The sequence below is a fragment of the Palaemon carinicauda genome, chromosome 28, assembly GCF_036898095.1.
Source record: "Palaemon carinicauda isolate YSFRI2023 chromosome 28, ASM3689809v2, whole genome shotgun sequence".
NCBI classification, from domain to species: domain Eukaryota; kingdom Metazoa; phylum Arthropoda; class Malacostraca; order Decapoda; family Palaemonidae; genus Palaemon; species Palaemon carinicauda.
This window is the reverse complement of record NC_090752.1, coordinates 90,359,024-90,385,094: the sequence shown is the minus strand read 5'-3', so window position 1 is coordinate 90,385,094 and position 26,071 is coordinate 90,359,024. Positions and strand designations below refer to the sequence as shown.

Here is a 26,071-nt window from a genome sequence, read left to right as displayed (position 1 = left end):
AACACCCCTTGGCTCCAGGACTAATGGCAGAGATGACAGTAATATTATAAAACTATTATGGCAATATGAGTCACTAACATTTAAACGAATTATTTCATTTGGAAAATTTTATTTGGACAATACAATTGGAGCTTTTGTGTAGGTTGTGGTATATATATATATATATATATATATATATATATATATATATATATATATATATATATGTGTGTGTGTGTGTGTGTGTGTGTGTGTGTGTTTATGTGAAGTTATATATTTGTATACGTTGTTTAAAGTAATATTTTACTACATGCTGACATGAATCCCCCATTCACCTACGTTATCATCCATCTATCTATCTATCTATCTATATATATATATGTGTGTGTGTCTAATATATTACTTCTAACTGTAATTGAACATTTTAACATTTATCTTCTTAAGACCCATAAAAGAAACAAAAATAACATTTTTTTTTCCATTTTCTTTGTTTCTTTAATGGGTATTTCAAAGAAACATATTTATACACACATACACACACGCACACACACACACATATATATATGTATATATATATATATATATATATATATATATATATATATATATATATATATATATATATATATATATGTGTGTGTGTGTTAAATTCAGGTACCGTATATGTAATATCTATTGCAGTGTCTTTTTAGCCACGACATATATATATATATATATTGCAGCCACGACGTATATATAAAAACGAGTAAAACCTATCGTCTATTTCATGAATTTTTCAATGTCTTATTTTAGCCACGACTTAATGTATAATCATCAGCATCATCCCCACTTCCTCCTACTCATATTGACGCCAAGGGCCTCGGTTAGACTTTGATAGTCATCTCGATCTTGAGCCACGATCGTGGCTTTACCGCTAGACCCCGTGAAGCCACGATCGTGGCTTGCTAATCCTCTGTTCAAATTCCCTGTTCTCACGTCCCCACCAAAGACTATATACTGAAGGAAGATAGGAAGGCTCAAAATAGAATGTTAATACGCTAGTTGGCAACTCCAAAGTGAACACAATAGTTGGTTGCTCCGATTTCAGATGGCGTTGTAAGTATACATCGTTTGTCGTCTGTTTGTTTATATTCAGAATTTGACAGTTGACTCAAAAGAAATCATGGTGCCGACAGTGAATAAGTCACACAAGTGTGTTGTGTGCCATAAACAAAAAGAAACCGATCCTCATTAGGTGTTTCACAGGTTCCCCAAGGACAAAGAACGGTGAGTTCAAACAGTAAATACATGCAGTATGTGCTGCTAATGAGTAAGCCCCGCTGATATTTGATGTAAGATTAAGGCAAGGCATCCACAGTAGATCTATTTTGTTTTTCATTTTTTGTTGGCTTGTATGCTACCTTAGTTCTATTTCCAACCCCCTTTTGATTATTTTTGTGTGTTATACAATTTTGTGTTATTTTGATCCTTCTAATTTTACATTTATACATTTATTAGTTTATAATACTAAACTATACATGAGTGCATCATGCTTTTCCATTTCAATAAAAAATAAAATACAATTGTGTTTTAATACACCTAATATCTCTCCATCTTACAGTGGCCTACAAACTGTAATTAAATGTATGCTTACACATAAGCATTTGTGGCTAAGTTTAACAAATCAGATATACAGTATGGTTTAATTTATTCGAATATGGTATTGTATAGAACATTTAAAAATGGTTGTAATATACTGTACAATACTTCAATTTGCAAGAAAATTAACTAAATCATAAGAGATATAGCTATTGAATTTCTGAAAAATAGACTGAGAAACATAATTTGCAATTTAGTTACCTAAAATTTAAGAATATCATGAATATATGAGTAAAATATACTGACATAGTAATGCAAATTATGAACAAATATGTCGCAAAATTTACAATCGAATTCCATCCTATATACCCGTAAGCATTACCGCTCTGAATGTTTGGTTGCTCGCTCAACAGATGGAGCCATTCGTTTCGCATGGGAGTATCTGGCATCTTTTCATAGCACACTCATATGTGTGTTAAAAGCCTGAGCCTTCCTATCTTCCTTCAGTATATAGTCTTTGGTCCCCACTAGACAATTTAGGTGGCCTGGATACGTCACAGCAATGCTTCCTTCCCATTGGCTCACTAATGCCATGTCATAATGTAGCAACCAATGACATTATCAGCTTTTGTTTTGGTCTTGAATGTGGGTGCTTTCGGCGGCAAGTTTCCTGTTGTGTGACACGAACTTATTGCTACATCTTTTACGTAATATTTCGGATTTATACGCCAATATTTATTGATATAATGGCTTCCTCTGATTCTTGAATGTTTTGTAATGAAGGAAAAATGTTTGGCAAAGCAGTGAACAACGGGATTTCATTCAAAAGAGTTTGTTTACAAAGACGACATCTTTGCCAAAACGCTGTGTTGCTGTGTTGTTTCTGTTGTCTATGTGAAATTTGTATTGTGAGCGTTTATTGTGACTCAGTATCAGTTTATATATATTACATGCCAAAGTGTAATGCAGGATAACAACTACAAAAGCAAAACCAAGCCAAAATATTGTCCTTGTTATTTTTTTCTTTGAGCGTCGTAGACTCGTTTTGACAGCTGGATGTAAATACAGGCACGTGAGTACAGGTCTCCAATGTAAACATTAGTTGCTGCCTACATTTTTATTTAGATTTAGAAGCATATTTAATTATGTGCTATTTAATTGAATGATAGTGTTTTAATTCTTTATTATTTTACGGAATATTGCCTATAATCCCACACTCTTTTAGGGAATAAAATATATTATAGGATAAGCCGAATAGCTTCACTTGAAAATTTGGTAACACTTTTCATGCATGGGAAACACATCACCTACTTATGAGGACCTTTTTTCAGTGTAATAATTGAAGAAACAGAGTAATGATTAGATACACACTAATATATGTGAGTAACACTTTGTTGTACTGTAATTATGATTTTGTTTGTGTCTTGTACTTGTGTATGTCTTTATGAATGTCTTTATGAATGTAACTTACAGTGGTAAATTTGTATTGTATTACAGGGTGTGATTTCGAACAGAAAATATGTTTTCCTATAGTAAATAACGTGATTTAACTGAATTTGACCTTCATTTCAACCGCAAACATACAGATCATCCAATTCGGCTTACTTTAAGTTGACGAATTGGTTGCTGTTAATACGGATGAAATGAAGGTGAAAACCGGTTAAATCACGTTATTTCCTACAGGAAAACATATATTTTCTGTTAAAATGGTTAAATATAATCACTGTTGCCATATGTGTTGTATTAAAATATTTAAAAATAAGCACTTGCTCAACGGTGTCACTTCTCTTAGGAATGTACTGCGGATGATAACATTAGCAACGTTACCAATGATATGTAGTGCTACCAACGTTGACGTACGGTACACAGAGTTACCAACGACTCGATGACATTACTAACGATACAAATGCTTGATATTTCCATATGTATTTTAAATAATTTTTCATATAAGTTTTACTCAATATATAAAAAGTACAAAAAGAGCACAGAACCTAACAAACCCACATAACCTAACCTAGTACAGTAGTATGACAGGTCACAAACCTCAGGTATTTACTAAAAACGTTAAAATTCTCCATATTACGAATGATACACAGAGTTGCCAACGGTACGGTGACATTGCTAACGATAGCAATGTTAGATATTTCCATACGTATTTTAAATAATTTTTCCAGATAACTTTTACACAATATATAAAAAGTACAAAAAGGGCACAGAACCTAACAAACTCACCTAAACTAACCTAGAAGTTCCCCGGTCACAAAACACATATAATGACTATTGAGGAATGACTTACCTATATGAAGATGACGATGAAACTTGTGGGTCACGGGAGGGTGAGACTGACGGCTTAACTCCTATGACTGGGATGTGGATGGATGAGGGGCATCAGGGTCTTGTGGGTCTAGGGGGTCCATTGGCTGTTGTTGTATTGGAGGGTAGAGGCGACTGGCAGTAATGAAGAAATGGTGCAGTAACGTATGTTCTGGGTAGTAGTGGGTAAAAAAGAACCTGGAAAAATATTGGTTGAAATATTCAGTCTTCATTCCAGGTCTCTGAACCCACTCCTTCACTTCTCTCCAGAGAGTATGGAAGGTTGGGTCTTGGGGGTCAACGAAATGTTCAGAATGATTAATAGTCTTATGTTCGTAACCAATTTCCGAGAGAGTTGTAGGCAGACAACTTATCACTGATAATAACACTACCAGGTGTGATATATTTCTGAATGAGTAGCAGCACCTCGTTTAGTAGAAGGGGGGAGGGAACTAAAGGGATAATAAGAAATTTCTTTGATTCACGTTCAATACCCCCAAAGACCCATATGGCACTTAACGGTCTACCACGGTTGTATTTAGCTTTACAAAAATGAGATTCGTCTATTTCAACTATTAGTCCATCACCACCAATTGCCTCTTGATTAATTATCGAAGAAGTATTCAGTAACCTCGGAACAGAAACTTCTCCAATCGACAGTAGTTTTGGAGGATATGTCGATACCCTCCATGAGGGTCTCATGGTCCCAATGTTTATGCAAAAAATGGTTTGCAAATAATATTATCTTCCGTGGGGATAGACGACTTTTTACCAAAAGTGTACCTTTATAAAAAGTAACGGTATAAGCACGACGACGTTTCTTCTTGGTTTTAGGTATGCTGGTTTCAGTATTACAATAAAACACGTGAATGTCTTTCCTATAAGGTAGAAGGGAACGGCACTTGGGGCACTGTAAGCGATGAGGAATTACGTTGTGTGCTATCAGGAAATTATCAACATTGGTTGAAGAATCATAAAAATCACCATGGAATTTAGCAAATGCTTTTAGGTACGGAATACTGCAGCCGTTATAAGTTTCTATAACTTCCTCCATCGCAAAATACGAAAAAATAAATCTCACTTGAAATGACGGCCACCTTACTAGGACAAAGGTTTCAAGGGAAAAGGATTTGGTGGAAGGGGTATGAAGAGACCACTCAAAGAGATAAAGGAAGGGGGGTAGGGAAATACCAGTTGACAACCCCCTTGTGTAAACTTTGAATACGTATCGGTTCGTGATTGGAGTCTAGATGGTAAACATGAATGAACTTAATAGGGAAACTAGTCCAGAGAAAGTATTTATGTGAAACCGGGGAGTGAAAAGGAAATAACAAAAGAAATAAACAATATAGGAAGATAAAATGGAATGAATGATGAATAATATTGAATGGGAATATAAAATTAGATTATTTTATTTTACCATGAATGAACTGGATAGGGAAACTAGTCCAGAGCAAGTATTTATATGAAACCGGGGAGTGAAAAGGAAATAACAAAAGAAATACAGTGAGCCCTCGCTACTTCGCGGTTCGACCATCGCGGATTCACCAATTCGCGGATTTTTTTCATAACATATACATACACATATCGCGGATTTTCCGGAAATTTCGAAAATACCGCGATATATGAAGACCCCAAATACGTATTTCGTTAATTCCATTAATACTGTAATTAGTAATATCTGCTCTTACTGATGGTTCATTGCATTACATATGACATATACAGTGAACCCTCGCTACTTCGCGGTTCGACCATCGCGGATTCACCACTTCGCGGATTTTTTCCATAACCCATATATATACAGTAATATATATATATATATATATATGTATGCATGTATTTATGTATATATGTAGGTATGTATATGTGTATACATATATATATATATATATATATATATATATATATATATATATATATATATATATATATATATATCTAAAGTAGGAAGATGTTATGTAGTTCTAAGGGAAAAGTATGGGAAATATGTCTGGGTAATAAGCAAAGCTCTACCTCCAGTTTGTTTCTACATTATGATCAGAGATAAATGTAAACAAAACATTGGTTGCCATTTTTTATCGTGCTTTTTAGCATGTTTAGGAAATGCATGATATAAAATCACCTTTAATATTTGTGCCTGTTTTAGTTTAGGGTACTGTAGTACATGTATTAAGTGTTCTGTACATTAAAGGGTAGTTTGTTAACAGTACAGTACTACGTACAAGGGAAGGTTTTAAAAGTCTGAATATACATGTTGAATAAATAGGTAAATATGGTGTCACTACTTCGCGGATTTTCACCTATCGCGGCCGCGACTGGAACCTATCTACCGCGATAAACGAGGGTTCACTGTAATTCAGTACAGAAAGAAATAAAACACGAAAAGAGAATGTGATCATACGATAATTCAGTATATAGTACGTAGTAAAATTAAATCGAACATGAAACGCAAATCAGATGCAGTCATACCGTATTTGAATGGTGTAAGGCTGCTGATGGCTACTACTACAAATGTAATGGATGTGCATCTTTTCCATGAATCTTTTGTATGTGTACGTACGTAGTACTGCATCCAATAATATTCTTTGTTGCAAATATCACATCTCGAATAATTGTACATATCCTACAACAAAACAAGCGTAAAATAGCGTACGTAAAGCTGTATACGTAGTACCTTGTATTTGAATTGGTAACTACTACGTAGCATGTAAGACGGATTGTGATTGGTTCAAGTGCTGATAGATGACGAATCAGAGCCCAAGTTTTGAAATCTAGCCTGTGATTGGAGTTTTGACCGCTTCTCCAACCTCCAGCATCTTTTCGCGGCCACTTTGTTCGCCGCTCTCTCGCCGGGTAGATGCTGCTGCGTTATTGTGAACTTTAATCTCTGCTGTGCGTGACTGTTTTAAGTTGAACTGTTTGTTGAACTTTCTGTTTAACACCTACTGTACAATGGCTCCCAAGCGTTCTGCTTCTGCTAAGGCTGGTAGTGAGCCTAAACGCCACCGAAAGATGATGACGATTGCTGAGAAGGTGACGCTTCTCGATATGTTAAAAGAAGGCAGAAGTTACGCGGCCGCAGCCCGCCATTTTGGAGTGAACGAATCCACTGTTCGCTACATCAAGAAGGACAAGGCGAACATTAGAAAGACGGCTATCATCACCTTTAGCAGATCAGCGAAGCGAGTCATTACCACGCGTAATAAAACGATCGTACGCATGGAAGGTGCTTTAGCAGTCTGGATTGCTGCCTGCCTGAAGAAGAACATAGCCTTGGATACGAACACCATCCGAACCAAGGCTTTGGGCTTGTATGAGAATTTTGCGGCAAAGGAACCTCAAGACGACGATGGCGACCATGCTGAAGAAGAAGATGATGTAGATGAATCTCAACCAGGGACATCCACTGATTCCCAGCCTCAGAAACAACGTTTTTCCGCCAGCAAAAGCGTTTCCCTGCATGGCGAGGCTGCTTCCGCTGACACTGCCGCTGCTGAAACTTACGCGAACGAGACGTTCAAGAACATTATCGCTGAAGGTGGATACAAGCCGGAACAAGTGTTTAATATGGATGAGACCGGCTTGTTTTGGAAGAGAATGCCGTCGCGAACTTTCCTGTTCAAAGAAGAAGCCAAAGCCTCTATCTTTAAAGCATTCAAAGATTGTGTTACCCTCGTGATGTGTGGCAATGCTGCTGGATTTTTGCTAAAGCCGGGGCTTATTTACAAGTCGAAAAATCCTCGCGCTTTGAAAAATAAAAATAAGAATCTCCTTCCCGTGTACTGGATGCATAATCAAAAAGCATGGATTACGAAGATGCTGACCTCCAACTGGTTCCACCAGTGTTTTATCCCGCAAGTCAGCAAATATCTCGTAGAGAAGGGCTTGCCATTTAAGATCCTTCTCCTTATGGATAACGCTGGTGGACACGCAACTGATCTGTCGCATGAGGGCATTCAGGTTGAGTTCCTGCCACCCAACACCACGTCATTAATTCAACTGATGGACCAGGGGGTTATCAGGGCGTTCGAGGCCCTCTACACGAAGAATACCTTGGCGGACCGCGTTGCGTGTGTGGATGCTGCCCAAGAAGATGAAGATGAAAATTTCAATTTGAAGGCGTACTGTACACAATAGCCATGTGCCTGCAGAACATCCAAAAGGCACTGCAAGAAATGAAACCTGCTACTGTTAATGCGAGCTGGAAGAAGTTGTGGCCCAAGATTGTTTACGATGACGAGGGATTTACACCGTCTGAGATTCAACACACTGCAATACGCAAATCTGTGCAGTTGGCTGCGATAATTGGAGGTGACGGGTTTGGCGACATGACGACTGAAGACGTCGACGAGTTGTTGGACTGCCATTCCCAGCCGCTAACTGACGCAGACCTAGAAGACCAGACGAAATCGGCCAGTGAAGAAGACAGTGAAACGCAGGAAGAGACCCTAGAAAAGGTCGAAGAAACGGGCTTAACATTAGAACGGCTTGCCAAGTTCTGCAACCATGAGAAGGAGGTGAAAGAAATGTCGCAAGAGTGGGACGAGGATATGGTTTGGTCTATGCAATTCTGCAACAAGATCGATGACATCATGACTCCCTACAGGATGCTCTTCGAGCGAAAAAAGAAGCAGCGGCAGCAACTTCCGATCACAATGTTCTTCCAGCCTCGCAAAAAAGAGCCAGTTCCTCCTGCTACTACGCCTTCGGAAGAAATTGAAGAAGTGTCCCAGGAAGAAGTTGAAGAGGTGTCCCAGGAAAAGATACCTCCGTCTAAAGAGATGTAAAATACTATCATTGGCTGCACAGTAGAAGACATCATCAGCTTCATCATCATCATTTCTACTGTGCAGCAAATTCATCACCATCATCATTCAAGTTTTTCTTCAACTTCTTTCGTGGTGAGTACAGTAACAATCTTTATTTTTTTTTATACATGTTTTACTTTGATAGTCTAACATTTTAATATTTGTGCCTGTTTTAGTTTAGTATGCATTAAGTTAAAGGGAAGGTTTTAAAAGTCAGAATATACATGTTATAACCTATCATATTTTTTTGTTTAAAATTTACATTTACGTACGTTAAAAAAAACAACTCTCTCTCTCTCTCTCTCTCTCTCTCTCTCTCTCTCTCTCTCTCTCTCTCTCTCTCTCTCTCTCTCTCTCTCTCTCTCTCTCTCTCTCTCTCGTAAATTGTTTTCCTGCTTTGCTACGTATGTACTGTATGATTATATATAGATACGGTAAATAATATTTGTAATAACTTATTTTCTAAAAGCTTTTACTGTAATATCATCATTTATCACTTTCATCATGCGCGTTAAATACCTTTGTTTGTTTATTACGATCGAAGATGGGGCGTACTTTGTGATGCCGCCGTTTCAGGCAGCGTCATAAAGAAAAACATTTCATTTGGAAGTCCTAAGAAAAATTAAGTAAAACATTGGTAATAACAAAATCAACATACTGTACTGAATAATCGATATAATCGATGCAAAAACTAACCTATACACAGATGTGTAAATGCGTTTGTTTCTTCATTATGATCAGAGATAAACGTAAACAAAACATTGGTTGCCTTTTTGGCGTGTTTAGGAAACGCATGATATAAAATCGCCTTTAATATTTGTGCCTGTTTTAGTTTAGGGTACTGTAGTACATGCATTAAGTGTTCTGTACATTAAAGGGTAGTTTGTTAACAGTACTACGTACAAGGGAAGGTTTTAAAAGTCTGAATATACATGTTAAATAAATACGTAAATATGGTGTCACTACTTCACGGATTTTCACCTATCGCGGTCGGGTCTGGAACCTATCTACTACGATAAACGAGGGCTCACTGTAAACTCAATATAGGAAGAAAAAATGCAATATATGATAAATAATATTGAATGGAAATATAAAATGAGATGATTTTAAAAGGTATACGATAATAAAACGAGTAATTGGAGGGGAAAAGCTTCTGCGCAGGGGGAGGGATTTATGCGCAGGTTGAAAACTGATATGCACGTATGTACGTATGGGTGCTAATGTTAGCATGGAATGCTAACATTTTATCTACATCAGACGTTGGCAGCACTGGTTACTGTATTTTTTCATGAAATAATCTTTGCAACGGCGTCTCCAAAGTTTATCCAGATATACTGTTTTGTATTTTCCTCCGATTATAATATATTCAAGAAGGTAATGTATAGAGAAGAAAAGGCTTGTTTTACGATTATATATCGTTTCCCCAGTATATTTTCCCCACCCAAAACCCCAAGTTTCCACTGGGGGTCCCCCATTATCGTAGGATATAGGGTAAATTTGTATTGTATTACAAGGTGTGATTTCGAACAGAAAATATATGTTTTCCTATAGTAAATAACGTGATTTAACCGAATTTAACCTTCATTTCAACCGCAAACAAACAGATCAACCAATTCGGCTAACTTTAAGTTGACGAATTGGTTGCTGTTAGTACGGATGAAATGAAGGTGAAAACCGGTTAAATCACGTTATTTCCTACAGGAAAACATATATTTTCTGTGAAAATGGTTATATATAATGATTGTTGTCATACATGTTGTGTTAAAATATTTAAATATAAGCACTTGTTCAACGGTGTCACTTCCCTTACGAATGTACTACGAACGATAACATTAGCAACGTTACCAATGACACACAGTGTTACCAACATTGACGAATGGTACACAGAGTTACCAACGGCACGATGACATTACTAATGATAGCAATGCTAGATATTTCCATACGTATTTTAAATAATTTGTCCATATAAGTTTTACTCAATATATAAAAAGTACAAAAATGGCAGCACAGAACCTAACAAACCCACCTAACCTAACCTAGTAGTATGACAGGTCACAAACCTCAGGTATTTACTGAAAATGTTAAAATTCTCCATGTTACGAATGATACACAGAGTTACCAGCAGTACGTTGACATTACTAGCGATAGTAATGATAGATATTTCCATACGAATTTTAAATAATTTTTCCATATAAGTTTTACAAAATATATAAAAAGTACAAAAAGGGCACAGAACCTAACAAACCCACCTAACCTAACCTAGGAGTTCCCTGGTCACAAAACACATATACAGTAATGACTATTGAGGAATGACTTACCTTTATGAAAAAGATGTCGAAAGTTGCGGGTCACGGGAGGGTGAGACTGACGGCTTAACTCCTATGACTAGGATGAGGATTGTTATGGGGCCAATGCTTATGTAAAAAGTGGTTTGCAAATAATATTATCTACCATGGGGGTAGACGACTTTTTCCCAAAAATGTACCGTTTTAAGAAGTAACGGTATAACCACAACGACGTTTCTTTTTGGTTTTAGGTATGTTAGATTCAGTATTACAATAAAACACGTGAAAGACTTTCCTGTAAGGTAGGAGGGAAAGGCACTTGGGGTACTATAAGAGTTGAGGAATTACGTTGTGTGCTTTCAGGAAATTATCAACATTGGTTGAAGAATCATAAAAAACACCATGGAATTTAGCAAATGCTTTTAGGTACGGAATACTGCAGCCGTCACAAGGTTCTATAACTTCCTCCATCGCAAAATACAAAAAAATAAATCTCACTCGAAATGACGGACACCTTATTAGGACAAAGGTTTCAAGGGAAAAGGATTTGGTGGAAGGGGTATGAACAGACCACTCAAAGAGGTAAAGGAAGGGGGGTAGGGAAATACCAGTTGACCACCCCCTTGTGTAAACTTTGAATACGTATCGGTTCGTGATTGGTTAAGGGAAAAACAACGGAGTCTAGAGGGTAAACATGAATGAACTAAATAGGGAAACTAGTCCAGAGAAAGTATTTATGTGAAACCGGGGAGAGAAAAGGAAATAACAAAAGAAATAATCCCAATATAGGAAGATAAAATGGAATGTATGATAGATAATATTGAATGGGAATCTAAAATGAGATGATTTTAAAAGGTATACGATATTAAAATGAGTAACTGAAGGGGAAGAAGCTTCTGCGCAGGGGGGGGGGGGTGATTTTTACGCAGATCGAAAACTGGTATACACGAACGTACGTACGTACGTACGTACGGGTGCTAATGTTAGCATGGAATGCTAACATTTGATCTGCATCAGACGTTGGCAGCACTGGTTACTGTATTTTTTCATGAAATAATCTTTGCCTCGGCGCCTCCAAAGTTTATCCAGATATACTGTTTTGTATTTTCCTCCGATTATAATACATTCAAGAAGGTAATGTATAGAGAAAAAAAGGCTTGTATTGCGATTATATATCGTTTCTCCAGTATGTTTTACCCACCCAAGAGCCCGAGTTCCCACTGGGGGTCCCCTATTATCGTAGGATATAGGGTAAATTTGTATTGTATTACAGGGTGTGATTTCGAACAGAAAATATATGTTTTCCTATAGTAAATAACGTGATTTAATCGAATTTGATCTTCATTTCAACCACAAACAAACAGATCAACCAATTTGGCTAACTTAAGTTGACGAATTGGTTGCTGTTATTACGGATGAAATGAAGGTGAAAACCGGTTAAATCACGTTATTTCCTACAGGAAAACATATATTCAGTGATGGTTATATATAATTACTGTTGTCATATATGTTGTGTTAAAATATTTAAATATAAGCACTTGTTCAACGGTGTCACTTCCCTTACGAATGTACTGCGAACGATAACATTAGCAACGTTACCAATGACACACAGTGTTACCAACGTTGACGAATGGTACACAGAGTTACCAACGGCACGATGACATTACTAACGATAGCAACGCTAGATATTTCCATACGTATTTCAAAAAATTTGTCCATATAAGTTTTACTCAATATATAAAAAGTACAAAAAGGGCACAGAACCTAACAAACACACCTAACCTAACCTAGTAGTATGACAGGTCACAAACCTCAGGTATTTACTGAAAACGTTAAAATTCTCTATGTTACGAATGACACACAGAGTTACCAGCAGTACGGTGACATTACTAGCAATAGTAATGATAGATATTTCCATACGAATTTTAAATAATCTTTCCATATAAGTTTTACAAAATATGTAAAAAGTACAAAAAGGGCACAGAACCTAACAAAACCACCTAACCTAACCTAGGAGTTCCCTGGTCACAAAACACATACAGTAATGACTATTGAGGAATGACTTACCTTTATGAAAGATAAAATGGATTAAGGATATTAAAAAGTGCATTACAAGTCTATCTAGTTTTTAGTGTTTTTTAATAGTTCAGCTAATAGTGTCAGAAAACTGTGATTGTGTTAAGAGTATTAACGCTATTTTTAGCTTGTTATTTGAGGATTGTCGATTGCATTTGGGCTTTTTATGAAATAGTTTGAGCTGGGCGTGATCGTGTAAGACTACGACAGTTTATTAGTATATGCCATTCAATGATAAAGACAACAAAATGGCAATTATTTCTTAAAGTTACCTTTATTTCCGTCCATGCCTATATACCGGCTTGGGGGTACACTCGGGCATACTATCCTATCTAATTTCTCTTCCTCCTGTTTTGGTAAAGTTTTTATAGTTTATTCAGGAAATATTTAGTTTCATGTTATTGTTCTTAAAATATATTTTTCCTGTTTCCTTTCCTCACTGAGCTATTTTCCCTGTTAGAGCCCCTAGGCTTATAGCATCCTGCTTTTCCAACTAGGGTTGTAGCTTAGTAAACAACAACAATAATAATGATAATAACAATAATAATTATAATAATAATAATAATAATAATAATAATAGTATGCACTTGTAATTGCATGCGAAAATTCACAAATTGAGAATGGATATCGGCGAAAGCTTAGGTGGCTGTGGGGAATGAAATATCCTATATAGATACAGTATCTTTATATTGTTTGTAAATTAACTTGATGTAACGAATAGTTTAAACGATGAGTGATTTGTGATCGGTTCATAATTATTGTCTCATCTTTGAAAAATATATATTTTTTAATTTTTTTTATTAAAGATTTTGACATATACACAAACTCTGGTATTTCAGATAACAGAGACGTTTGCCTCATACTCAGGCTTCATGTCTTTTTATTATATTACTAGTTTATGCGACCCGTCAAAACTGACAGCTGAATATTTAGATAGATATGCACACAAGCACAGAGATTCAACCATTCCCACTCCCTTTTCCTTTCCTCTCGGGGTACCCCCTCTGACCAGGAAATGACTACTACTACTCCCTTCTACCCGAGGAACCGGGAGAAAGCGATACCTCTGAGCGTGATCGGACAATAATATATATATATATATATATATATATATATATATATATATATATATATATATATGTATATATATATAGATATATATATATATATCCAGACACATCCTTTTTGTTATTTATATAAGGGATATTTTTTTTCTTATAACTTAATTCCATTAGAATTTCACTATTACATTTTTCATTCTTCATTCCTGAATTTTGTACAAATTCTCACGGCTCTTTTGTTTCGACTATGGTGACAATTTCATTTATTAGTGGATCTTTATTTTGCAATTTATTTGTGTAACAGTTTTCTTTTATTGCTCTCTAAATTACTCACATTTCCTCTTTGCCCTCGACTTTTCCCCTTCATGAATTTTGTTGTTGTTGTTGTGTCTGCATCCTGTTTTCCAATGACTGAAGAGGATTGATTAAGAGGAGTGATACGGAAAGGGGTCATCAAAGCTTCGTATTTCAATCACCTTTAAACAAGGATACAAAATGGGAATCCTTGTTGATACGCGCACGCATGCGCGTCGTTCCACACCAGAGTGCATAAACATTGCACAAGCATGAACTGTGTACAAGCAAAAGCAATGTTTTTCTTAGCTAGTGTATTTTCATGCATTTATTTTTTTAAATCTCTCTCTCTCTCTCTCTCTCTCTCTCTCTCTCTCTCTCTCTCTCTCTCTCTCTCTCTCACATATAGATATCATTATTATTATAATTGTTATTATTATTACTAGCTACCCTCTTGCTTGAGGGTGAACTCGGGCACACTATTCTATCTTATTTCTGTTATTTTTGTTTTTTTCAAGTTTTTATAGTTATATATATGTATGAATCATTTTAATGTTTTTACTGTTAATGAAATTTTTTTTTTTTTTTTTGTTCATTACTTTCCTTGTAGTTTAATTCCTTATGTTCTTTTCTCACTGGGTTACTTTTGCCTGTTGGAGCCCTTGGGCTTAGAGTATCCTACCTTCTTTTTTATTTCAATAATTTATGTTTTTAACAGACACATAGGAAAGAACGACACAACTAGTGTACCCTAGTGCTCAAAAATGACTTCTGAATATTTAGATAGATATGTTCCCACACAGATTCAACCCTTCCCACCCCTATCCCTCTCCTCTTTCCACACTGGTTCGGCAATTTGGGTGAGATTGGGATTTCCGAATGAACCTTTTGAGGTACAACCTCTTACCAGAGTATGACTCTCCTTCTTCCCCCTAAGCGGGACAAAATTATATATGTATGTATATATATATATATATATATATATATATATATATATATATATATGTATGTACATATATATATATATATATATATATATATATATATATATATGTATGTATATATATATATATATATATATATATATATATATATATATATATATATATATAAAACCAGGTACTTACTCTTTTTTATGTAGGGAGATTACCTCTTAGATTATTTCTCTCAGTATTGTATTTCCAGTGTTTCTTTGGTTTATTCTTAAATACAAATTTGGGATTGTCATGAGTTTATTATCCTGACATACTTAATTGATAATGAAAATGTATTATAGGCTGTTAAGGGGACTGACTCAGTGAATTAATGATTTGTGACGTTAATGGATAAATGTAAAAAATAAGGTTTATAGTAAAAATGAGTTTGTTGTTGAAGATTTACTAATACATCAAATGTTAATGAAAGTTGTGAGTTGGATACTTGTAAACAAAATCAATCTGTAAAATATGAGAAACTGATTGTTGTAATAAAACAAAACTGGGGAAAGATATAATCAATAACGTCATTAATGAAAAGAAAAAAATTCCATCCAGGCAAAGCAATTATCTCCGTCCCTGAAAATTGTGGAGAATGAAAGAAAAGATTCTTAATTGCAGAAACGAACAAGAAAAGAACCACATGCAAAGTTGCAATTGTAAGTTTGCCACAAGGACAAAGAGAAATATCCGTATTAATGCAAATCCTCCTGGAATAGAAGTCAAGAGGGAGGTAGATTTATATTTTGGGGAAATTCAGATTTGATGGAAATAGTGGAAAGCTCATATTTACCAAGAAGTTTCTATTGTTCACGGAATCTGGCGTAAGAAGTGTGCTCGAAATGAAACGAAACATTATATACTTGAATGAAAAGAGTAATACAGTATATGTTATGAAAAAGAAAGATTTTCCCAAGACACGTGGTAATGATTTATTATTATTATTATCATTATTATTATTATTATTATTATTATTATTATTATTATTATTATCATCAGCAAAACTGCAACCCTACACAGAAAATTAAAATTCTATGATCCCAATGGCACCAACAGTAGAGAAAGTGAGAAATGAATAATTGACTATAAAAAAGAAATAAATAGAAAATAGACTATGTCAAGATAATATGCACTTTTTAAACAGATAAATAACATAATAAACTATGAAACGATGTTTATATCAACATGATCCGAACAAAAATCAATTGCACTTCTGAAGTTCATCTTTCTCACCTTTCTCGCCAGAGGTCAGGAAAGCTAAACTATCTTTCCAGTCATCCTGCCTAAGGATTTCTTTCTCCTGCTGCCTGTCTTTAAATAGCACAACCCTCTCAATCCCTAACAACGAAGTGCCCCTTCTTCTCAGAGATGAATCTAAAATTTCCTTCCATCTCATTCTTGGCTACTAACAGGTCATGATCGCTCTGGTTTCTATTCAAGATATTTTCTGGGATAACTAACATCTTCCATTCCTTTCACATGGCCGTACCAGCGCAATTGTCCCCTCTCAATAAGTTTGAAAATATCTGCCACTAATCTTGTCACACCCTTTATTAATCTCAATACCTTCATTTCTGCTGCTTGAATCTGGCTTCTGGTTTCATATGTAACTGTCCATGATTCATGGCCATAGGTTAAAACTGGTCGTGGTATAGATGTATACATTAAAGTTCTTACTTTTCGGGGTATGTTTCGGTCTTTCATTAGGGACTATTGCATATAAAAATTGTTATTACTGACTGTTACACCGAGGTACCTGGCATTTTTACTCTGGTGTAAGGTCTGATCATCCAGCATGATATTTATTTCAGAATGTCTTCTGGACAATTTCAGTTTTTTTCTTTACTAATTTTCATGCCATGAGTTGTAAGTTTGGCATTCCATTATTCCATATCATTTTGAAGATCTTCTGATGTATTTGAAGATTATCTGATTCAACTATTTGGATGGGAAGGTTATTCCACAATTTGGTCACAGCTACAATGAAACTTGTAGAATACTGTGTTATAATGAGTATTAAAGAAGAAAATGCAAGACTATTAGAATTAACTGCTGACTATTTATGACGTAGTGGTTTATATAGTCTGGGAAGATATGAATGAAAAGAATGGCCAGAATTGGGAGAAAGCTAGATCAAGGATGAGCAATTTAATAGGCCACAATTTTTTTCCAAACAAGATCAGATGGAAACTAGACAATAGAACTATATTCGAAACAGGGCAGAATATATGAATTAGAACATTTCCCCTGGATATACAATTCTCAAAAATCTTGAAATAGTTTCTCAATATACCAGTTTTTGTGCTGAAGGATGTAGCGTACTGTCCTTAATTGTGGATGCTTTCAGTTTGTAAGGAGGGGTATAGTGTGAAAAATTTGGAGACTTGGGTTGTGTAGAGAGAAGTCATTCGGCGTTTATCTGAACTGGGAAGGGAAGGAGTGATGAGGAAGGATTGTGTTCTTGCTGGTAAGATGGGAGTAGGTTAGAATTACTGCAAAGGAGGCTACGAGTGCAGGAAACCTGGAAGGATTTATATGTTCCTGAAGACCTTCAGTTCCACCCAGTAAGCAGAAAGAGGTAGGTCTTGGCAAAATTTAGTCGGATATTGCAGGTCTCTGGGTAATGAAAGAGGCATTGCTCAACGGGTAGATGAGGTTGAAGCTGGGAGATTTTGCATTTTCTGTCCTAGACATTTATGAGCTGCCAGGAACATGAATTACATTTATGAGGTCTGAGGAGCATTGTTAGCATATATGTAGTCAGTGGATAATTGCCGCTAATGTCGTGGGCGTGTCTTTCAGAATGTTGTGTAGTTCAATATTTGTGATGTTTTATATACTATGTGGCTGATTTGGAATTAGCATGGTTTACATGTCGTTCTTCGCTCTGTAGTTGCGTTCGGCAAAAATTCTTCATCTGTTTCTTGACTTGAGAAAGGTGGTGGGGGGGGGGAGTTAAATTTGATACTAATTATGTCTATGCACAAGTGCTTTACCGAGAAAATCTGCCTCTTCGTTTCCTTGAAATCTTGCATGATTTGGAATCCAGTTTAGGATGACCTTTGTGTTTTGCAATTGGTAAATGTGAGCAAGATATTTTATTGAAGACGTTAAAAAGATGTTTTCTTTAAAGGTGTTACTTTCTAATGGTTGATAGGTCTCTCACGGAGTCATTGTTTATTTCTGTGTTGCCCTGAGGGGTAAGTGAGAGTTCTAGTGCTTTGTAAATGGTGACTAGTTCTGTCTGCAGTGTGGAAGTGTTATTGGATAGTCAACAGTTCGCTCTTAAGGAGGGGGAAATGATAGTAGCCTTAGCAGCAGGAACTGCTAGTTCAAACGAGTTGTCTGTGAAGGAATCATCAGTGCTAGGAGTGTTATGTATGGAGGTGAGTGCAGTGGATTTAACTAATGAGATATTGATGTAGATAAAATTGAGTGTGATGTCATACTAGGCATCGGTAATAACAAGAAGAACATAATGATAGTAATGACAATTATGAAAAATATGTTGCTGATAATGATGACATCTGTGTTCACTACTGGTTTTCCATCCATAGCTATCATGGCCATAAAATAGAAATTAAATATTTCGTTTCCACAGCTAAATTAACGAAGAATGCTGTTCTATCTAACAATGAGATCATTCTACACTCTTTTATCATCCAAAAAACCATTTAATGAATTATTATGGGTATACCTTAATGTGGTGAAAGATTTGAGTGTCGCCATGATCAGCAAAGCTGTACTAGTCAGGGCCACCCATACAAGGTTGGTTTGTTGTGAGCTAGCAGACTAGTCTCCCACCTTTGCCAGCGTGATTTTGGACATAGCTAAACCCCAAACATGACCAACGACATGTCTGAGGCCTTTGTCCTATAGTGGACTAGAAATGGCTGCATTTGTTGTTGTATTAATATATAAAAGTTACAAAGGAAAATTGACCAATAGAGCGAATCACAAGAAAGAATATGCATTTCCTACGATGGAAATTAGTTTCCTAAAAACTGGGAAATGAGTATCGGTTATTGCAACTTTATTTTAGTACGAAGATAACAGGCGGTTTCAACTCAATAGGGAAAATATCTGTTTATCGGTTTCCAAACATCATAGTCACCATAAACAGGCGCCATGCCTGTTTATGCAACTAAATGCTAGAGATAATTATTATTGTTATTAATAGGTTAATTATCATTACAGAATTGGTCACTTTTCATAAAGAGTTCATCTGTATAATGAAGGTACAAAATTTCTCAATTAGATGAATTATGTAAAAATAGGAACTTAATCAGGTGATGACATTTTAATAGGCATAAAACAAAATTAATTTTATTATAACCAAGCCGTAAACCTAGATGAAACCCGGAACAGTGTTTTTTAGAAACATTCTTCAGCTAATATCATTACACTTGGTAGGCTGCTCTAAATACTTAATTAGTTAATTATATCACATTGAAATTAGACGCATTAGAAACACGTGGCATTGATGTAGGAAGTAAAATTATTTGCTGAAATATCTGGATATCGTTTACATTCTTATTATTACTTCATCTTTTAATAATACGCAAATAATGACATTATCATTATTTGCCGCAACTTAGTAAAATTCTCTTACATCAAAATTCTGGGAAGTCAAATCATCTTAATATTTTTTTCCAAATCACTTTGGAGTATTGTCAGGGTCTTCCATTTTGTGTTTTCTTACTTTGAAAGGTAAAGTCCATTTAGTCTTTTCTTGCTGCGAACGTTTTTACGTTGAACATAAGTCTTTTTTTATAGTTTATTTATGAAAGATGTATTTTATTGCTGTTATTGTTCTTAAGATATGTTATTTTAATTGTTCGGTACTTCTTGTAGTTTATTTATTTCCTTATTTCCTTTCCTCTCATTGGGCAATTTTTCCCTGTTGGAGTGCTTGGGCTAATAGCATCCGGCTTATCCAATTAGGGTTCTGGCTTACCTAATAATGATAATAAAAATAATAATAATGATAAAAATAATGATGATAATAATAATGATGCGAGAAAAAGACCCCCTTTTATAGTAGTTTTATTGAGAGTTATGGCGGCATCAGCGGAATTTATCAAACTTTTCGTCTTAATGTCATAGATAATTCAAGAGCTGCCCTTCTTTCAACTCTTAAATCTTACAACTGCCTCAAGTGGAAACATTTTCCCCCTATATCTTATAATGTTTTATTATGGTCCCTTTAGGGATGCCCAAATTTATCATACAGAGACAACAATTATTAGCTGAGTAGGAGGAACCTTAAGGGTTCATGGCCAACAGAGAAAGAAATAAAGAATCTATTAAAGAACATATAATGATAACGTTGATTAAAATAAGGATCATGAAAATATGGTAGATTACATTACTTAATTTTCAGTGCAAGTAAAATTAGCTCGTATTAAACTTTGCATATACAGTAATGCTACGATTGATAATGAAACAAAAGCTAGGATTAAGTTGATGAAAACTAAATTATAACGGACAAAGTTTGTTTTAATGTTATAATGATGATATATATTAGCACAACAGTAACTATATTTCTCGACCTTGAGCTTGGCTTTTGACCTTGGCTTTTGACCTTGACCTTCCAAAATTTAATCATTTCCAGATTTTTACATAACAGTTAATCCCTGAAAGTTTCATTACTCTACGATTAAAACTTGGCCAGGAAGCTGTTCACAAACAAACACACATACACACACAAACAGTGGGTAAAACATAACCTCCTTCCAGCTTCGTTGGTGGAGGTAACAATTGCCTTGTTGAATAAAGGCTGAAACCCAAAGACAAAATTTCAACGTGGAAGACAAGAAGATATCTCATTTGGACCAGAATTTACATAATCCGACAACGCATATGTTTATCCGCTCGAGTTCAAGATAAGAAGCAAGAAATGTGTTTTTTTTTTTTTTTCCGCAAATCCGAAATGGAGATGAACTCAAATACCGTGTATATCCGGATGGGAGACAACCCGCTGTCAAATTTACAATTCTTTTTTTTTTTTTGCTCACTTTCCAGCTTTCAGGTAAAGGATCTCTCTCTCTCTCTCTCTCTCTCTCTCTCTCTCTCTCTCTCTCTCTCTCTCTCTCTCTCTCTCTCTCTCTCTCTCTCTCTCAGTATAAGATATATGAGAAATACTTAATACCTCCTTTAAATTGAATATTCTGCTGGGTATCTGTATTTCAAATGTCGAGTGAAAATTAATTCAAAAAGTATTTAAATTTTGTTCTTTACGCCTTTATCTTGTTCAAGCACTCTAATATATTAGTAACATTTCATTTCAAAGAATAGAGAATTTAAATTTTTATATATTTTATCCTATATCATATATTTTATCATTCACAAATTTGAAACATTGCATTGAAGATAATGTTCCTTCTTCTTTTTGTCCTTATTTTCACAAGAGATGAAGTTGCAAGCCCATTTGGGGTGACTGGGTTGTCGCTTCTAGGTATCTGACTCGGTTTAGCCAAACAGATTTATAATAACATAGTTAACTGAAGTGGCAAGACTTAATTTTTGTGTTAGGGGAAGGATTATCATGCCTTTCAAATCTGATGAACTTTTTTTTTTTCTATTCAATAAGATTTGCGAATTGTTAAAAGCCATTTATAGATATTGAACATAGTTTTGAACTTGTTTATACTGTATTGAAAAAATCTCTGTTTTCATATAAAGATATCTAGTATACCCATACTGTCATTCATGATTTTACTAGCGGAACCCGTGTGAATTACATGAAATGATATTTTCAATACTAATTATCTTGTTCCTATACATGTTTGAATAAAATCTGATAAGATTTGACTTGTATATTTATTTTTTAAAATGAGCTATACATGAAACAATTTACAAAACTTCTTTATATACAATATTTCTAGTGAAGGTAGTTCCTCTTCTCTGGCCATGATTAGAATTATTTTGAGGACAAATTTTCACTCTTACACTGTTCATAGACCTTGCTCTTGAGAAGGTTACATAAAGTTGCCCATGAGGAAAGCAAGGTTGTGGTAGGTAGATCCCAACCCTATCGAAAGTCTGTTCTTGAGCTTTATTAATGATCATTGAATATGATAGGCGGACGGGAAAAAGGAAGATTTGAAGCAAAGGGTGATCAGAATTATGAGAAATCTTTTACAATAAGAACGGATTAGTCGATAAACGAAAAGGCCCGAGAGTAATTTTATAATCTAGTTTATGGAAATTGATAGAACTCAATTTTTTGTCTAGTACTTAAAAGAAGAGTCAGGTGCTCAAGACAAAATTGGGAAAACTATATAAGATGTGCTTTGGTTAAGTAATCAAAGTCTAATGTGAATTTGTAAGAGTATACCATGAAATTATTCCCGTTTTCTTTAAAGCGTGAATTTGTAAGAGTATACCATGAAAATATTTCAGTGTTCTTTAAAGCGTGACACACAAAATAAATAACACACACGCTATCGTATTAATATAAAGATCATGAGAAATGATCGAAACTTTACGTAACTTCCTTAAGCTTGGAATATGTATTATATTTTCTTTTTGCATTCCCATATTTGGACAGCTTTGAGTGACGTCATGGCGGACTAAACCTGCCATTCTTGGCTTAGATTTAATAACTCATAGACTATCGTTGTACTACACATAAAAATGCGATTACTTTAGATTTTATTATAATGTGTAAATATTGATTATTTATTATGAGTATTATTTTTATTGCAGTATTGTAGGTTTGTCAAGGTACCACCCACCTGTTGAGATGCAACCGCTAAAAAGTTATTGGGTCTTTTGAATCTCCAGATAGTATTATATTGGGTCCCTCTCTGTTACGGCGCATTTTTTAAATGTCTACATAGATACCGAATAGTCTGTCCTATTCTTAAACATTCTTCTGTTTCCTCATACACCAGACAACAATATTATGACCCAAAATACTTCTTCACTCAAGGGACTTGTTGCACTCTATTCAGAGGCAACTTTCCACTTCGTTAGGGTAAAAGAGATCCTCTTCAACTATGATAAGCAGCTTCTCTAGGACACACTAAAATCAAACTATTGATCTCTAGTCATGGGTAATGTTATAGCCTCTGCACCATGATCTGCCACTGTCCTGGGTTAGAATACTCCTTCTTTAGGGTACACCCACGCACATTATTCTGTCTTTTTCCTTATTTCCTTTCCTCACTGGGCTATTTTCACTGTTGAAGCGCTTGGAGTATAGCATCCTGATTTTTTAACATACATGACATGCAATTACTCCCGGTTTACTTTATACCTCAAATCTCTTCAAGTTAACCAACCGTCTCTTTAGACGCATTGGACCTCGGTTAGATTTCGCCAGCTTTTAAATCAATACTTCTCCATTCTTCATCTCCTACTTCACGCTTTATAGTCCTCAGCCATGTAGGCCTGGGATTTCCAACTCTTCTTGTGACTAGTGGAGCCCAATTGAAGGTTTGGTGAACTAATCTCTCTTGGGGAGTGTGAAGAGCATGCCCAAACCATCTCCATCTACCCCTCACCTTGATCTCATCCACATATGACACTCGAGTAATCTCTTTTATTTTCATTTCTAATCCTGTCCTGCCATTTAACTCCCAATATTCTTTCGAGGGTTCTAGGAATTCTTGCCGCATACATTTTCGCCGTAGGACTTTTTGTCACGGACTTTTTGCCGTAGGAAACTTTGCCACTAGGTATTTCTGCCGTAAGGAATTCTTGCCGCAAATTGCATATTACTTTTATAATTTAAAGGTATATGAAAGAGTTGACCTATAAAAAAAATAAGTATAGTGGCCTACATACATACATCTAATGCGATGGATGGTCTCTGATAATTAGCTCTTACTTATGAAGTTTTAAACAAGCAGTTTTAACCCATACATACACTCCACTGGTCTTTGATAAATAGCTCGTGCTTCTAAATTGTAAAACAAGTTGTTTATAAACAAGAAGTATACATACCTACTTACATACATACATACACACATACATCTAATTAGCTCTTACTTAGTAAGTTTTAAACAAGCAGTTTTTAGTATACATACATACTCTACTACATACATAAATGCCGTATAATTGATAAAATATATCTAAATTATGAGTATAAAAGGGTATGAGAATAATAGTGTATTATAAAACTGAAAGTTTATTTATTTAAAACAAGTAATAAATTTAAGAGCAATTGAAGTTACAATAAATATTCAAATATTCATCATTGTCAAAATAAAATCAATAACAAAGGTATTACAATATAGAAGGTTTATTTATTCAAAATTCAAAATATTTGAAAAAAAAAAAAAATTTAAGTTTAGAATGAGTGCAAATTCATTGCAATACTCCGTAAATAGTGTATTTTATGCTGAAAATCATATCTCGAAACAATTCTTTGTATTCGTACATAAACATCTTAGTACTTTTTCTTCATGTGAGATGCTTCGCCGCGTTCAATATCAATTCTTTTCTTTTTTGCTAGACTCTTCTTTTTTCAAAAGGTTAATTAATTGCCAAATATTTGGGTGGATATTTGTAACAGAACTTTGCAAGGCATTATGAAACCCTTCTACACTATTATTGGTGTTTGGTAACTTATTTAAAGTCCGTTCATAAACATTCCACATATGCACAGGAAATGTTGGATCGACTCTTCGTCTACGAGGGCCCCTGCCTCTTACCCCACCAATATAATACGTCTCAAAATAAGATACCAGGTCCTGAGGCAAATCATCGTTGTCAACCAGTTCCTCAAATGCTCTAATAACGTCACTAGAAGGAACAAATGCAAGTGTTGTAAAGCATTTGACCAAGGTGTTAAATTCCGAATCACTCTGGTAACGCACTTTATGGCCAAATTCACAGACTTTTCGAAAAATATTTTTAGCTAAATGAAACAAACATCCGGTTACACTCACATTTGAGAAATAATTTTGAAAACTATCAAAATTTGCTTTTTCAAAATCAGTCATCAAAGTTTCAAGTTGCGAAGTTGAACGCAATTCCTTGAGAACCCCAAAAAATATTCCATACGTCTCCGCAGACTTGTTAGGAAGTAAGGCAAATATGCGTGGTATACTAATGTTATCTATAAGAATGTGTAATGTATATAGCTGGTAATATATATCAGGGGCACATTTGAATGTTCCATCACAAGCCCAATGTCTGTGATTTTCCAGGTCATCTGATCCAGAATCAGTGCCGAATATTAATATTCTGCTGACGTCATCTTCGCCACTGTCATATAATAAAAAGTTTTCGCCACTTTCGAGACGCGTAAAGTCTTCAGGAATTGCATAGCCATTTCTTGCATTAGGAATAGGAGGAACCTGTACATGAAACTGCCTCCATTTCCTAATATTTCGAGACAAAGTTGCATTAGATGGCATAAGATAACATCCCGCTTCATCTAGGCTAGCAGAAGCACTGGCAATTAATGATCTTGCAGACAACTGGGAATTAGTAGCATTTTCTTTCATTTTTGCTAAGGTGGAGTACACATTTGGTTTTGTTGGGTTACCGGAATGGCTATGTTCACCAACAGTTTTGCATATTGCTATATCACCTTCACTTTCCAGAAGTGTGTGGACTCTAGCTTTACAGTTTTTAATTTCACACTTCCAATAAGTTTTACTTTCTAATGTTCTGTCGATTCTATATACGAAATTATTATCGTCAACTAACTTTTCTCCTCCACGGATAGTTTTCACAGTATGCGGCAT

The 26,071-nt window shown here is 35.2% G+C and overlaps 1 protein-coding gene across 1 annotated transcript; it reads right to left on the bottom strand.

Annotated features, from left to right (window-relative positions):
- Nucleotides 1–798: 798 nt before the first annotated feature.
- Nucleotides 799–26,071, bottom strand: LOC137621937 (uncharacterized). The gene is made up of 2 exons (XM_068352437.1): nucleotides 25,031–26,071; nucleotides 799–975 (listed from the first exon to the last, which is right to left on the bottom strand). Exons 1-2 carry the CDS (start codon nucleotides 26,069–26,071, stop codon nucleotides 799–801), a joined length of 1,218 nt encoding a protein of 405 aa, XP_068208538.1.